General features: G+C 38.0%; 1 protein-coding gene across 1 annotated transcript in view; it reads left to right on the forward strand.

The window, feature by feature from the left end:
- The window catches only part of LOC107620705, a 20,229-nt gene continuing 18,102 nt past the window's right edge, over positions 13,837–15,963 (forward strand). Inside the window, exon 1 of the mRNA XM_016322832.1 lies at positions 13,837–13,876. Coding sequence (XP_016178318.1) covers positions 13,837–13,876 — 40 coding nt within the window. The remainder of the gene's footprint in view (positions 13,877–15,963) is intronic.

Here is a 15,963-nt window from a genome sequence, read left to right on the forward strand (position 1 = left end):
AATTCCAAAATTCAAGAATAGAAAGTGTATAAATAGAAGTTAGTTTGATGTAATTGGGACTTTTGAACTTTTGGATTTTTATCTTCTTTTACCTCTAGACTTTTACTTTGAATTTTCCTTTGGAGCTTTCATTTTAATTCTGGACTTTTGGCTTTGAGTTTGTAATTTCTGAGAACTTGGAAGGAGAATTGATCTCTCTTCTTCTGGGTTCTTGCTTGAGCACTTTTTTTATTTTCTTGCTTTGGATCTTGGGTGGAGAATTGAAGAACTTCTGTTTCAATCTCACCTTGAGATCTTGTTTTAATTTTCTGCATAATTGAATTGCACTTTCTGTTTACTTTACTACTTCATTCCTCTACTATTTCTGCAATTTACTTTTCTTTATTTCCTTTGCAATTGTTCTTGTTGGATCAAGGAATGATTTGAGATCTAGACTTGTTATCTAGTCTCTTCCACTCCTGAGATCTTCAACCTCTTTTACTTTGCTGCAAATTAAGCACTGCTTTCTCTGTCTTTTAAATTCTCAAAGCATTTTACTCTTCTGTTTAAGATCTACTTCACTGCAATTCAATTTTCTCTTTTATTGTTTAATACAATTTACTTGTTCTTGTTTAATTTCTGCAATCCCAACTCCCAATCCCTTTTACAATTCAAGCAATTTACGTTTCTTGCAGTTTAAGCTTCAGCCATTTACATTTCTTGCAATTTAAGTTTCTGCAATTTAATTTACTTGCACTTTAAGATTCAGCACATTTACTTTCCTGTTCTTTAGTTTACTGCAAATTTCCCCTTCCCCTTTACTTTCCATGCAATTTAGCTTCTGCAAATCACAAATCACTCAACCAAATCTTGATTCGCTTGACTAAATCAACCACTAAACTAAAATTGCTCAATCCTTCAATCCCTGTGGGATCGACCTCACTCATGTGAGTTATTATTACTTGATGCGACCCGGTACACTTGCCGGTGAGTTTTGTGTTGGATCGTTTTTCACACATCAATATACTTGGATGAATAAGCTCTCAGGGGTGCCTTATCACTTGGTAACTTGGGTTAACTAATCCGGGATTATCAGCTAAAAGTCCACTATCAAGAGTAACCTTTGCTACAGAACACTTAGTAACCCAAAGAGGTGATGGACACCAAGGTCTCAAGAATAAAAATAACAAACCATGTGCCTGTGATGTGAATGTATGGGGGAAAGAAACTTGAGGGAGTAAGTCCTTAGGGGTGTCTTAACACCTAGCACCTTGAACCAACTGGTTCGGGAGTGCTGGCTGAAAGCTTATATTAAACAGTCGCCCCCTTACAGAGCACCTAGTCTAAAGAACACAATCAAACCCTAAAAAGACAAAGGGATCAATGAATAAAAGTCTCATAGGGTGCAATCAAGTGAGTATTCCAGGGCATGGTAAAGGTCTGAAAGCCAATGAAGGAATGAACCTAAGTTGCTATGCATGAAACCCCATAAAACCAAGGACATGACTTCCACAATAATGACTCATTTCTCTTGTCATTTCATTAATCATTCTCATGTTTCAGTACTTGCATAGGGACAAGCAAGCTTTAAGTTTGGTGTTGTGATGCCAGGGCATTTTGACCAGTTTCACTGACCTTTTCTTTACTGTTTTAGGATAGTTTCATGCATTTTCTTAGTTAATAAGCAAGTTTTGGGTAGATAATCACTTACATCTTGCTTCAAGCAAACATTGTAAATTTCATGTGATTTTATGAGAATTATGCATGAATTGAATGACAAATTGGATAATGCATGTCTCATAACTTGGATTAGAGCTTTAATACACTTTATTTGCTTGATTTTAGGACAAAGGAAGCAAGGAAGAGCCACATTAGCAGCCACGTTAATCTAATTAACATGACTACTAACGTGGAATGGGAATAAACTTGCAACGTTAATGAGAAAAGTGATTGCCAATAACGCCTTTGAAACCATCATGGCCCACGTTAATTGCCACGTTAACTACATTAACGTGGTAGTTAACGTGGAGAGAAAGGGAGCTCCAGCATTAGTGGTAAAAGTGAATACCACTAACGCTCCAAATTGGCAATTAGCCACGTTAAGAGTCAAGTTAACTCAGTTAACGTGAACTCTAACGTGGAAAGGGAAGACAATGCTAATATTAGTGACACTCACCTTTGTCACTAACGTTGGACTAAGCCCAATTGGCCACGTTAAGAGTCACGTTAACTACATTAATGTGAACTCTAACGTGGAAGGAGCAAGGAATCGCCAACGTTAGCGACACTCACCTTTGTCACTAACGTTAGACTAAGTCACTATGAGCCACGTTAGTTGCCACATTAATTTGCATTAACGTGGAAGCTAACATGGAGGAAAGAAATGATGAGCCAACGTTAGTGACACTCACCTTTGTCACTAACGTTGGAGATGGCAATCACTACCACGTTAGTGGCCACGTTAAGACAATTAACGTGAGGCATTATAACGTGAGAAAGGGCGTTTGGAGCGTTAGTGACAAAGGTAAGTGTCACTAATGCTCTCGAGGCTAAGGCATGCCCACGTTAAGAGCCACGTTAGTTATACTAACGTGGACTCTAACGTGAGAAAAGGGGGGCTAAGAGCAAGGTTATTGGCAAAGGTAAACGCCAATAACGCTTGCGATGGACCAAGAGGCAAAGTTAGTGGTCACGTTAGTGCCACTAACGTTGAAGTTAACGTGAACCATCTTGGGCTATGAATGTTAGTGAAAAAGGTGATTGTCACTAACGTTCTCGAACCCACATTTTCACTTAACGTTAACACCACTAACGTCCTAACTAAAGTCCATGCCTACTTCACACTTTCTCTGCAGGTAAAGCTGAGCCCACTGAAGATTCCAAACTGCTTCAACTCAAAGATCCAAAGGCCCATATCCAAGACTTGAAGAGCCAACTAGAAGATCAGAAGAGTAGTATATATAGGAGTAGTTTTGAACTAGAGAAGAGCTTTTGGATAGAGAGAACCACTCTCTGTAAAATTTTACTTTCTCTGCAACTTCTAGTTTTACTTTCAGAATGTATTTTCCATCTTTGCTTTCCATTCCCAGATCTATGAACAACTAAACCCCTTTCATTGGGTTAGGGAGCTCTGTTGTAATTTGATGGATCAATAATAGTTTTCATTATCCTTCTTCTTTCTTTTCTCTTGATTTTACTAGAAAGCTTTCAATCTTCATCCAATTGGGTAGTTGTCTTGGAAAATAAGCTATTCATACTTGGATCTCTTCGGAACCTTGGAAGAGGAATAAAGAGATCATGCTAGAAATGCTTTCTCATGTTGGACCAAATTGGGGTTTGGATGGATATAGTGACATATAATCCTACCAACATTTGGATTTGGGAATACATGTGGTATAATTAGTGACCACACTTCATCTCTTCTCATGAGCAATTAGACCAAGGAATTGGCTATTGATCAAGATTTGAGAGATTGAATTACCAAGGAATTGGAATTCAATTACTTAAGATTGCCAAGGAGATCAATGAATGCATTGATTGAGGAAGAGATGAAAATGAACTTGATTCGGAGAATGCAATATCTCCTGAGCCCAATGAATTCCCCATTTCTGATCTTACCCATTCTCTTTATTTTCTGTCATTTACTTTTATGCTGAATTCTCCATTTCCCATTTAAGATTCTGCAATTTATTTTCTGTCATTTATATTCAGTTCTTTATTTCAGCATTTACAATTTCTTCTATTTACTTTCCCACCATTTAATTTTCTGCAACTCTCAAATCAACTTCTGCTTAGCTCAACTAGAACATTCCTCCGATTAAAGTTGCTTGACCAATCAATCCCTGTGGGATTCGACCTAACTCTGTTGTGAGTTTTTACTTGACGACAATTCGGTATACTTGCCGAGGGAAATTTGTTGAGAGACAAGTTTCCGTGCATCAGTGGTATAATCAGTGACCAAGCTTCATCTCTTCCCATGAAAAATTAAACCAAGCCATTGGAAAATTGTTCAAGCTTAGAGAGATTGGTGAGCCAAGACATTGGGATCCAATCACCTAAGATAGCCAAGAAGAACAATGAATGCATTGATTGAGGAAGAGATGTGGATGAACTTGATCTGGAGAATTTCAATATCTCTTAATCCCAATGTTTATTTTATTTTTAGTTCTTACATTTACTTTTTGTCATTTACTTTCTGCACTTTACATTTATGTCATTTTACTTTTCTGTACTTCTCTGCACATTCCTTTTCTGTTAATTTACACTTCCTGCTGCTCATTACTCCAATTATGCTTGTCTAACTAGGTTAATTAATCAACTATTGATTGCTTAATCCATTAATCCTCGTGGGATCGATCATACTCTTTTGTGAGTTTTATTACTTGATACAACCCGGTACACTTGCCGATAGTTATTGCGCAGAACTTATTTTTCGCGTATCAAATTTTTGGCGCCGTTGCCGGGAATTAATGTGATTGACAATCTACCGGTTGGTTGATTGCCTAGATTAGACATTTTCTTTCTGTTCATTTAATTGCTTTTGTTCTTTATTTTTTCTTGCTTCAGGACTGTTTGTGTTAATGCCTCACAAAGAAGCCCTTGTTTGTGACACCTCTGGCTCTTGGTGATTGTGTTATTAGCACATATAACAGTTTCTTGTACATTGCTTTCTTTCAAATAAAAATTGGCATATATGGTTACATTCTAAGTTTGGTGTTGCCCTGGAACAATCTGTTTTTCAATCTTTTTGGATACTTGCATCAATTCTAAGAGAAAGTGTCACACTAAGTTTAGTGTGCCACTCATTTTTTGTGTGCAATGTATCCAGCAACATCACTTGTTTGTCTAATCATAATGCCTTTGCTTCTTAGGCCTGCAGTGTGATCTTTAATTTTTGGTTGCTTAACCACATATATCACTCACATTTCAGTGTGTAAGACATTCATGACCCATCATAGACCCCACCACCACTGCTTTATTCGTTGTTTGAAGACAGGCAATCATCCTAAATTGGTGTGGGAAGGGGAAGAATAGGAGGTGAAGGACAACAACAATCAAGATAAACTACAAGGTGGTAAAGTTCCTTTTTCCTCTTATTTATTCCCAGTATTTTAAGTTGCATGACTGTCTTCTATCTTCTTTGTATGTATGTGTGAATGCTCCTTATGAATAAGCATAGTTTTATGTTTGAATTGTAACATGTTGCTGTGACATTATGATTGCCATCTTGAATTTTGTGAGTACAAAGTAATTTAGTTTCATAATCATAAACAAACAAGGTCCTTAAAGAAGAAGTTAGCATGAGCTTATGAGTATTGGGAAGCTAGCATGACTATTGTTGCTCAATTGCATTTGAATTTATTTAAATTGAAGTTTTCATCTAAGACATTTTGTGAAATTTTTGATATAATGAAAACCTTGAAGAAGCAATTGCAATTAAGGCAAGAAAAAGAGAAGGGAAAGAACGAGAAACCTGAAGGCTCTGAGTACCAATGATAATTCATTTGTTAAGTACTTGTGGTGTTTATGTATCAAGCAAAAAGCTTGAAAACAAAACACTTAGAGTCAAGGTTAGGCTCAAGTGCAAAGGTACTCCTTCAAAGCTCAAGGCTCTGAGCATCAATGATTAGAGAGTCAAGAAGATAAGAAACAAAATGTACTAAAAGAGTCCTCTAATTAAATGCTTGTGGTGCTTATGTATCAAGTGGTAATACTTGAAACAAAGCATTTAGAGTCGTAGCTTTGCTTGTAACTCATGGTGCAAAGCACCCGAAAAGAATAAGCCATATACAGAATGAAAAGCTTGTTCAAGGAAGAAACTTAAGGAAAAAGATTTCCTAAAATGAGCTAGATAGAGGCATCAATTATGTAATCTCTTTTGTGATTATTGCATGCATAGAAAACTAGCTGACCATGAACATTACACTGCTACTGTCTTCTGACCTTGGATTGTCAAACCTTATTGCATGAGTCTCTTTTTGTATGGGGACAAGCAAGATTTAAGTTTGGTGTTGTGATGCCAAGGCATCATTGCCTGTTTTTCTATGCTTTTTCACTGGATTTTTGTTTAGTTTCATACAAATTTTGTTGATAAAGGAGCAAAAGCATGAAAAATCTCTGCATTAAGAAAATCTCAAGCATAGGTGAATTTTTGTTAATATACAGGGTAAATAAGATGAAATAGATCACACTAAGTGAACTTATAATTTTGAGCATTATTAGCACACTTAGTATAAGTAAAGATTATCTTGTATGTTACTTTGATACACTTATTTGTTTGATGATAGGCAAAAAAGAAGCAAAGAAGCAGAGAAAAGCAAAAAGGGAGAACCAATATTAGTGCGAACATTAGAGTGAACGTTGGCAATCAACCAATGCTGGTATAAAAAAATTGAGGAAGAAATGTTGGAGGGAACGTTGGTGATCCAACCTTACCCCCAATATGCACGAAAAAGAAGCCTGGAAAAATCAACAGCCACGCGTACGCGTATGTGTGAGAAGTGTAAAATAAGAGGCCACACGCACGCGTCACTCACGCGTACGTGTGAAAAGAGAAAAGTTGACAAGACACGTGTACGTGTCACACACGCGTACGCGTGAGAAGTGAAGAATAGACAAGGCACGCGTGCATGTCGCCCACACGCACGCATGGGTAGAACGTTGGCCCAACAACGCTATCTCCAACGCTCATCTCAATGTTAAAAAAACAAGGGTCACGTGTACGCGTCACCCACGTGTATGAGTGACCAGGAAAACGTTGGAGGTAACGTTTGCATGCCAACGTTGACGCAAATGCTGCAGACAGGGCCTGAGAGCAATATTTAAATGCTGCAACACGAGTAAAGGCCCCAATACACGCCTGAATCATACAAGCAAGCTGAGCCCATCAAACATCACTCAATCCAAGGCACAAGAAGTATCTAGATTAGGAATTTTAATTCATTTTGTAATTTGCATTTTCATCTTTGTAAGCCTATATATAGGCATTAGCTGGATTGGAGAACTCATTCTGGATTGGAAGGGAGTCCAGAATCATGCATCCACATCCACTGACACACACCTTTCATGCACTTTTCTTTCTTTTCTTTTCTTTTTTCTGCTTTTCTATTAGTTTAGTTTCAGTTGTAATTTTCAATTATGAATTTGAAGTTTCAATTTCAATTTTAATCATCTTCTTTATTTTTCTGCACTTTCTTTCTTCTCTGTTTAATTAGAGCAATGAACCAAACTAACTCTTTTCATTGGGTTAGAGAGCTCTATTGTTATTTGATAGATTAATTGTAGTTTTCATTCTTCTTTTTTAGTATTTTCTCTTGATCTTACTAGAAAGCTTTCGGTCTTCATCCAATTAAACAATTGTCTCGACAGAGAAATTGTTCATAATTGGGTTTCTTTTGATCCTTGAGAGAGGGATGAGGAAATCATGCTAGAAATGCTTTCTCACATTGGATTAGGTTGGGGGTTGGATGGATATTGTGACATTTAATCCTACCAATACTTTGATCTATGAAGGTGTGTGGTATAATCAGTGACCAAGCTTCATCTCTTTCCATGAAAAATTAAACCAAGCCATTGGGAAATTGTTCAAGCTTAGAGAGATTGGTGAGCCAAGACATTGGGATCCAATCACCTAAGATTGCCAAGAAGAACAATGAATGCATTGATTGAGGAAGAGATGAGGATGAAATTGATCCGGAGAATTTCAATATCTCTTGATCCCAATGTTCATTTTATTTTTAGTTCTTACATTTACTTTCTGTCATTTACTTTCTGCACTTTACATTTATGTCAATTTACTTTTCTGTACATCTCTGCACATTCCTTTTCTGTTAATTTACACTTCCTACTGCTCATTACTCCAATTATGCTTGTCTAACTAGGTTAATTAATCAACTATTGATTGCTTAATCCATTAATCCTCATGGGATCGACCACACTCTTTTGTGAGTTTTATTACTTGATACGACCCGGTGCACTTGCCGGTAGTTATTGCACAGAACTTATTTTTCGCGTATCAAATTTTTGGCGCCGTTGCTGGGGATTAATGTGATTGACAATCTATCGGTTGGTTGATTGCCTAGATTAGACATTTTCTTTCTGTTCATTTAATTGCTTTTGTTCTTTGTTTTTTCTTGCTTCTGGACTGTTTGTGTTAATGCCTCACCAAGAAGCCCATGTTTGTTACACCTCTGGCTCTCGGTGATTGTGTTATTAGCACATATAACAGTTTCTTGTACTTTACTTTCTTTCAAATAAAAATTGGCATATATGGTTACATTCTAAGTTTGGTGTTGCCCTGGAACAATCTGTTTTTCAATCTTTTTGGATACTTACATCAATTCTAAGAGAAAGTGTCAGACTAAGTTTGGTGTGCCACTCATTTTTTTTGTGTAATGTATCCAGTAACATCACTTGTTTGTCTAATCGTAATGCCTTTGCTTCTTAGGCCTGCAGTGTGATCTTTAATTTTTGGTTGCTTAACCACATATATCACTCACATTTCAGTGTGTAAGACATTCATGACCCATCATAGACCCCACCACCACTACTTTATCGTTGCTTGAAGACAGGCAATCATCCTAAATTAGTGTGGGAAGGGGAAGAATAGGAGGTGAAGGACAACAACAATGAAGATGAACTATAAGGTGGTAAAGTTCCTTTTCCTCTTATTTATTCCTAGTATTTTAAGTTGCATGACTGTCTTCTAACATCTTTGTATGTATGTGTGATTGCTCCTTGTGATCGACCTCATTCTTTTATGAGTTTTATTACTTGATACGACCCAGTACACTTGCCGGTAGTTATTGCGCGGAACTTATTTTTCGTGTATCAGAAATAAAGGTCCAAAACTAGTGTTCAACGCCAGCACTTCACCCTCTTCCTGGTGTTGGATGCCCAAAAGGGAGCAGCTGGCATTCGATGCCCAAAAAGGAGTCCAAAGCTGGCATTCAACGCCCAAGAAGGGTACTAGCTCGTGGAATCACCCTTAGCTCAGCCAAAACACTCACCATGTGGGCCCAGAAGTGGATTTTTTGACTGTCAACCTTGTTTATCCTAATTTCTGTAATCCTTAGTTATTAGATTAGTATATATAGGAGAAGATCACCTATGTTTAGGATCTTCTACCTCATCTTCGTCCCCCACTTTTTTGTAAACTATGAGTCACTAACCTCCTAGTTAGGAGTGTAAAACCCAGTCAAACCGTAATTAATTAAATAATAAATTAAATAGGAGCGAATATGGTTAGAAAATTTAGCCATCAGAATTTGATAATTTAAATATGATATTTGGACTCAGTGAATTTTTCTGAGTCGGAAAGCATAGTTTTCTGCGTAAAAATGCGCACTGGAATTTTGACCGGCATACTGACTTAGATCTGCCTGGTGCTGCAGCTGAGAAAATTGATTATAAGTAAATAAGGTTAAGAAGTTAGGATTTATAATTAGAGAAGGTAGAAATATTTAAAATACGATTCAAACCTCTAATTTTAAAGGTTTTGGCCCAAAGTTGGGCCAACTGACTAAATCAAGTAAACCGGGCCCATGTGGGCCCAAGACCCAACATATATAAACATTAGTTATGAGCATTTCAGATCATTTACCCTAAAGAAAGGGTGTGGGGCTGATAGAGAGAAGAGAGAAAGAAAACCTAGCTTTCCAAAGTTCAAATCACCATAACTTTCTCTCCGGAACCCCGATTGACGAGCCATTTGCGGCCACGCGCCACTCTTCCAATCCTCTATGATTCTTTATAAGTTTTGTGTTGAGTATTCCACTTTCCTTTGCCCAGTTTTTGTTTTCCCCCTTAAATTTGAGTTTGGTTATGGGTGTTGAGTAATTTTATGATTTTGGTTGTTTAGGAGTGCTCTAGTATGGGCCATGGGTGATATTCATCACAAAAATCAATGGGTTATGGTAAGAAACCCTCCAATCCTTGTGATTTATCATTTTCATGAATCCTAGGTTGATTGTAAGTGTGAAATTGGTTATGTTAGAATATTGGTTGATTTTGGTGCACAATTGGGAGGCTGGTTTTGCTTGTGGAGCTTTGGTGAGGCTTGGAGCTAAGGTTGGTGGAGACTTCCAAAGAAGAGGCTCAATTGGTTTGGCTCCAAGAGGTACAGTTTAATTTTTATTTAAGTACCGTGTGGTGTGATGAGAATTCCTAGGCTAGATGCCCCTAGGATTAAGTTTGGATTGTGTAAATAGTTGGTACTAATATGTATAGTTGATATGTAATGTAAATTAATGATTGGGTTGAGAATTGTGTGAATTTGTATGTTTGTTGTGTTGAGAATTTGACAAATTGGAAAATGAATATTGATTTGTAGAATATGCATTTAAATTGTGAAATTGGGCCAGAGGTCGGGAAGAGGTAAGGAAGGTAAGTGATGTGTGTATTGTGTGATGCCATATGAGATTGAATGGATATTGAATGTTGAGTGTGTGAATAAATGGGAGGAGTGTGGAAGAATAAGAAATTAGGAATTTGGGAGTGGAAGGTGACGAAGTTGAATTGAATTGTGTAGATAAGGTAGTTTTGGTTTTTGTTGAGTGTAAATATGTGGTTGGGTTGTGGTCATTTGGATGGATGGAAATGAAATTGGCTTGTGCACATTGGAAAAATTAGTAATTTCTGTTTTTGGGTAAAAACTAATTTTTGACAAACTTTAGCAATCCGTAACTCGGTCCTCGGAGTTAGGAATTCATCAAAACTGAATTTTTATGAAAGTTTATTCAATAATCTTTCAAATGGTTCAGAAATGGTTAAAAAGGGGTTTTCTAGAAGAAGTTATGTGTGGTAGAAGTTTGAGGTTAAAAATGAAATTCTGTAGCTTTTTCAGACTTAGTAAAATTTTTAAGAAAACGTATTTCGACGCACACGCATGGCCGACGTGCACGTATCACTCACGATTTTTACTCTCTCACGCAAGCGCTCGGCCAACGCATATGTGTCGCTATATTGATGAAGGTGCGTATTATAAATTCCAGAGAGTTGTGATGGTAGCGTGCCGGTTTTGTGCGAGGAGAACAAAACGCATCCACGCGTACGCGTGACTGACGCGCACGCGTCACCCTACCTCTCTACTTCCCACGTGTGGGCATGGATGATGCCTACACGGCACCCACTTTTTTCCGCTTTCTCTCTGGTTGTAAGGGTGACAGGGCACGAATACCCTCTAATGGTGACAGGGCACAAATACCCTCTAATGGTGACAGGGCACAGATACCCTATAATGATCACAAGGCAGATACCCTCTAATGGTGACGGGGCACAGATACCATATAATGGTGATAGGGCAAGATACCCTCTAATGGTGACAGGGCACGTATTTTCTCTAATGGTAATAAGGCGCAACAGAGAGACTGTGCCCGGGTTAGCTACCGGATATGTCGGTTTGGCTTGATAACCGACAGATGATATCGTCAGCCATAGGGCAGGCAATCGTCATTTGTATATGTTTGACTTGTTTGGGTTTGCCTATTTGTTTTGGATTGCTAAATTGTACATATATGCTATGTTCCGTTATTAAATGCTACTTGCTTTACTTGTACCTTAATTGTGTATTACTTGTCTATATTGCTTGTGTTTGTACAACTGAGAGGTCCCTCATTCTGGTGTCGGTTGACGCTGAGGGTTGTTCTTGTTGAGATAGAGTAATGATGTGATTATTTTAAAATGATGTTTTTTGAATGAGGTAATTTGAGTTCCCTGGGTAGACGCAGTGAAGTGATTTCACTGCTCCAGGTAGAAAATGAGGTAATTTGAGCTCCCTGGGTAGATGCAGTGGAGTGATTTCACTTGCTCCAAGTGAGGATATGAATTATTGATATAAAATAGCTGAGACAGAATAGCTGGGGACAATTTGTTTATGACACTAATCCTTATGACAGTTGCCTATCTATGGATTAGCGAGAACATAGGACGAATATTTGGTGAAAGGAAGTTTAGGATGCTTATTGAGTTTTTATTACAATGTATTGTATTTATTTGGCACTTTTACCATGCTGGGAACCCATAGGTCAGGGGTTCTCATTACGTATATATCTCTTGTTTTTTAGATACAGGTCCAGGTGCTCATAAGTGAGCTATGGTTCATTTGAGAGATGGCGAAGATCCTTATATTATCGACTTTATATTTTGCTTAGAGTCTCTCCATGTTTATTTTGAAATTTCTATATTATGTATTGAACTCTTTTGAACTTGCCTTTAGAGGTTTTTATGTTTCTTTTGGAAGAGATTAGGAGACACTATTGTCAATTACTGTTATACTGTACACTAGCCGGCCTAAACTTCGCGGGTCGCGACTAGTGGCTATTTAGTTATGTTATATGTCTATATATTGTGCTTCTCTTATTCTCCTTAATGCCTTTATCAGTATATTGCCTTCGACTTCACGCTTATCTTGTAGTTGTCAATACGTGAGTGCTACAAATTTGCAATTTTATTTTTACTCCATTTCAGGCTTCTCATTTAATACTCCTTTCAATTTTATGTACAAACTATTTATTAAAAATCCACCTTGAGATTCGTATCACCTTATTATCATTGACTTATGACTCAAGCATAAGGATTTGAATATTAGGTTGTTACATTATGGTATCAGAGCAGTTCGTTCCTGTAGAGCCTGAGGGGTGGACTAACTATACCTCTGTGCATTCTCTGTATGTGTGTTTATTTGCTATTAGGATATCTAACTGATATAACTGGCATAAACGTTCATGAGCATGCGTTTGGGACTTTGAAGCACTAGACTTTTGATATTGAGACTGATCAACTTAATATCGATTGTTTGGTGTGTATAGGAACCAGATGGCACCTCGTGTACGAGGTCGAGGCCTTGAAAGAGGTCGTACTAGTACTCAGGGATTGAAGACCAACCCAAATAACCAGGTAAACTTTATTGCAGCATTGAAGAACATGTGTTGCTGCTATGCAGGCCACTGCAGAGGTTCTTGGGCAACAGATAAACAATAATGGCAATGGCATAAGTAGAGCTCAGGGCCCGATAACACTGGAAACCTTCTTAAAGGTTAATCCACCTAAGTTCAAAGGAACCACCAATCCGACTGAAGCCGATACCTGGTTTCAGGCTATGGAGCGAGCACTGCAAGCGCAGTTGGTACCTAAAGAGCAATGTGTTAAATTCGATACCTATCTACTCACTGGGGAAGTATCGCATTAGTGGCAGGGAGCCCGACGTCTCCTGTAGCAGGGGGATGACCCTATCACCTGGGATGCCTTCCAGGTGGAATTTTGTAAAAGAACTTTCCGAATTCTGCGAGAACGGCTAAGGAACTTGAGTTACTGCAGCTGAAAGCAGGGTGCTATGTTCATGTCTGAGTATACAGACAAATCTGAGGAGTGATTCAGGTTTTTCCGCATGTGTCAAGGAGCTTCGGGAGACTTCGAGGAATGGAAGTGCATTAAATATAAAGTATGGCTCCGGAGCGATATCTTAAGTTCAGTGGGACCAATGGAGATCAGAACTTTCTCAGAGTTGGTGAATAAGATCAGGGTTGCTAAAGAGTGTGTGAAAAAGGTGGCTGCAGAGAAAGGATTTCATAGGGGACTTTTTCAATAGAACCGAGGGAGGGACTTTACTCCAAGGGGTCAAGATTTTAAGAGAGCAGGTTATAATCCACAGCCCCAAAGATCCAATTTTAGAATGGAAAGTAACTTTAGAATGAAATGACTTGTAGGCGGTGTGGAAGCTACCATCCAGGAACTCCATGTCGAGCTAGATTGGGACTTTACTATAGTTGTGATAGAGCTAGACACATGTCTTGGAACTATCCTGAGAAGGCCAACCGAAATACTGCCGAGGGCCAACAATAAGGTCGTGTGTTCACTATGATGACGGAGGATACTACTAGATCCGACGGCTTGGGAAGAGGTAAGTGAATGATTGGTAACAACGTGCTAAAATTACGCTTAAGTTGGTATTTGATTTTGGCTATCATAGATAGAAATCTAGTGAATGTATTTCATGCTAAGTTGTGGTTTAGTACTTGAGGAAATAAGTGATAGGATTAGTACTATACGAGAAATCAGAGTCACACAGCGGAAGTTTTTGGAAGCATTAAAATAAAATAGTTGCAAATAGGAGCTGTGGAGAATGATTCGAAATACTTTAGGTTTGGATACCTGACAGGCTTAGTGAGCTAAAGCCAATAGTGATTCGCAAGTAGTTAAGTTTAATTGTGGCTATGGGGTTAGATTGATTCTAAAGTGGTTGTATAAATAACTAGAGGTGGAATTGGATTCGTGCCTAAATTTGATGGATAAATTACTGGACTTTTGATGATGGAGTTGGAAGACAGTAAATTGAAACATTGAGGCTGTATTGAGGTTAATTTAAGGGAAATCATGAAGGGCGATAAACCCAAATTTATAGGGGAGGTTCTGCTGGAATACTGAAAGAACTTGAAGAGTTTAGAAATCTTAAGTTATGATACCAATCGGTAGTTTTAGCTTATAAAATTTTATGAAGGGTGAGATGAACATAACATTTAGTTAGTTATTGAGAGAAACATATAAGAAGCTAAGAGTATAACGAATAAATATAGCTTAAGCTAGAATCGGGAATAGGGTGTTAGAATTGATGTTGAAGAATGGTAAGAGGTCGGTTGAATATGAGAGAGCTTATATGAAGATTTGATAGCGAATTTTTGAGGACAAAAATTTCTGTTAGGTGGGAAGGATGTAAAACCTGATCAAACCGTAATTAATTAAATAATAAATTAAATAGGAGCAAATATGGTTAGAAAATTTAGCCATCAAAATTTGATAATTTAAATATGATATTTGGACTCAGTGGATTTTTCTGAGGCAGAAAGCATAGTTTTCTGCGTAAAAATGTGCACTGAATTTTGACCGGAAGTATCGACTGAGATCTGCCTGATACTGCAGCTGAGAAAATTGATTATAAGTAAATAAGGTTAAGAAGTTAGGATTTATAATTAGGGAAGGTAGAAATATTTAAAATACGATTTAAAACTCTAATCTTAAAGGTTTTGGCCCAAAGTTGGGCCAACGGACTAAAACAAATGAACCGAGCCCAAGTGGGCCCAAGACCCAACATATATAAATATTAGTTATGAGCATTTTAGCTCATTAACCCTAAAGAAAGGGTGTGGGGCAGATAGAGAGAAGAGAGAAAGAAAACCTAGCTTTCCAAACTTCAAATCACCATAACTTTCTCTCCAGAACTCCGATTGATGAGCCGTTTACGGCCACGCGTCACTCTTCTCATCCTCTACAATTTTACCTACATTTTGTGGTGACTATTCCACTCTCCTCTGCCCAGCTTTTATTTTCCCCCTGAAATTCGAGTTTGGTTATGGGTGTTGAGTAATTTTATGATTTTGGTTGTTTAGGTGTGCTCTAGTATGAGCCATGGGTGATATTTATCACAAACTTCATTGGGTTAAGGTAAGAAACCCTCAAACCACCGTGATTTATCATTTTCATGAACCTTAGGTTGATTGTAAGTGTGAAATTTGTTATGTTAGAGTATTGGTTGATTTTGGTGCACAATTGGGAGGTTGGTTTTGCTTAGGGGTGTGCATGGTTCAGTTTTTCCATAAACTGAACTGAAACTGCACTAAACCATTTTAAATGGTTTAGAAACTGAACCAAACTACTTTGTCATATAAGAAACTGGTTTTAAACCAGTTTATAATACAGTGCACCAGTTTAAACCAGTTCATAAAAATAAAACTGGTTTTAATTAAAAAAACCAGTTTAAACTGGTTTATGCCTAAAACTAGTTTTCACATCCTCTCTCTCCCTCTCTTCCTTTCCTCTCTCTTTCTCTCTCTCTCTCTCTCCTTCCTCTCTCTCTCTCTCTCCCCTTTTCTCTCCCTTCCCCTCTCTCTCTCTCTCCTCTCTCTCTCCTACCCCCCTCTCTCTCTCCCTCCTCTTTCTCTCCCCTTCCCCTCTCTCTCTCCCCTTTTCTCTCCCTTCCCCTCTCTCTCTCTC

This window comes from Arachis ipaensis, chromosome B10 (genome assembly GCF_000816755.2).
Source record: "Arachis ipaensis cultivar K30076 chromosome B10, Araip1.1, whole genome shotgun sequence".
Lineage (NCBI taxonomy): Eukaryota > Viridiplantae > Streptophyta > Magnoliopsida > Fabales > Fabaceae > Arachis > Arachis ipaensis.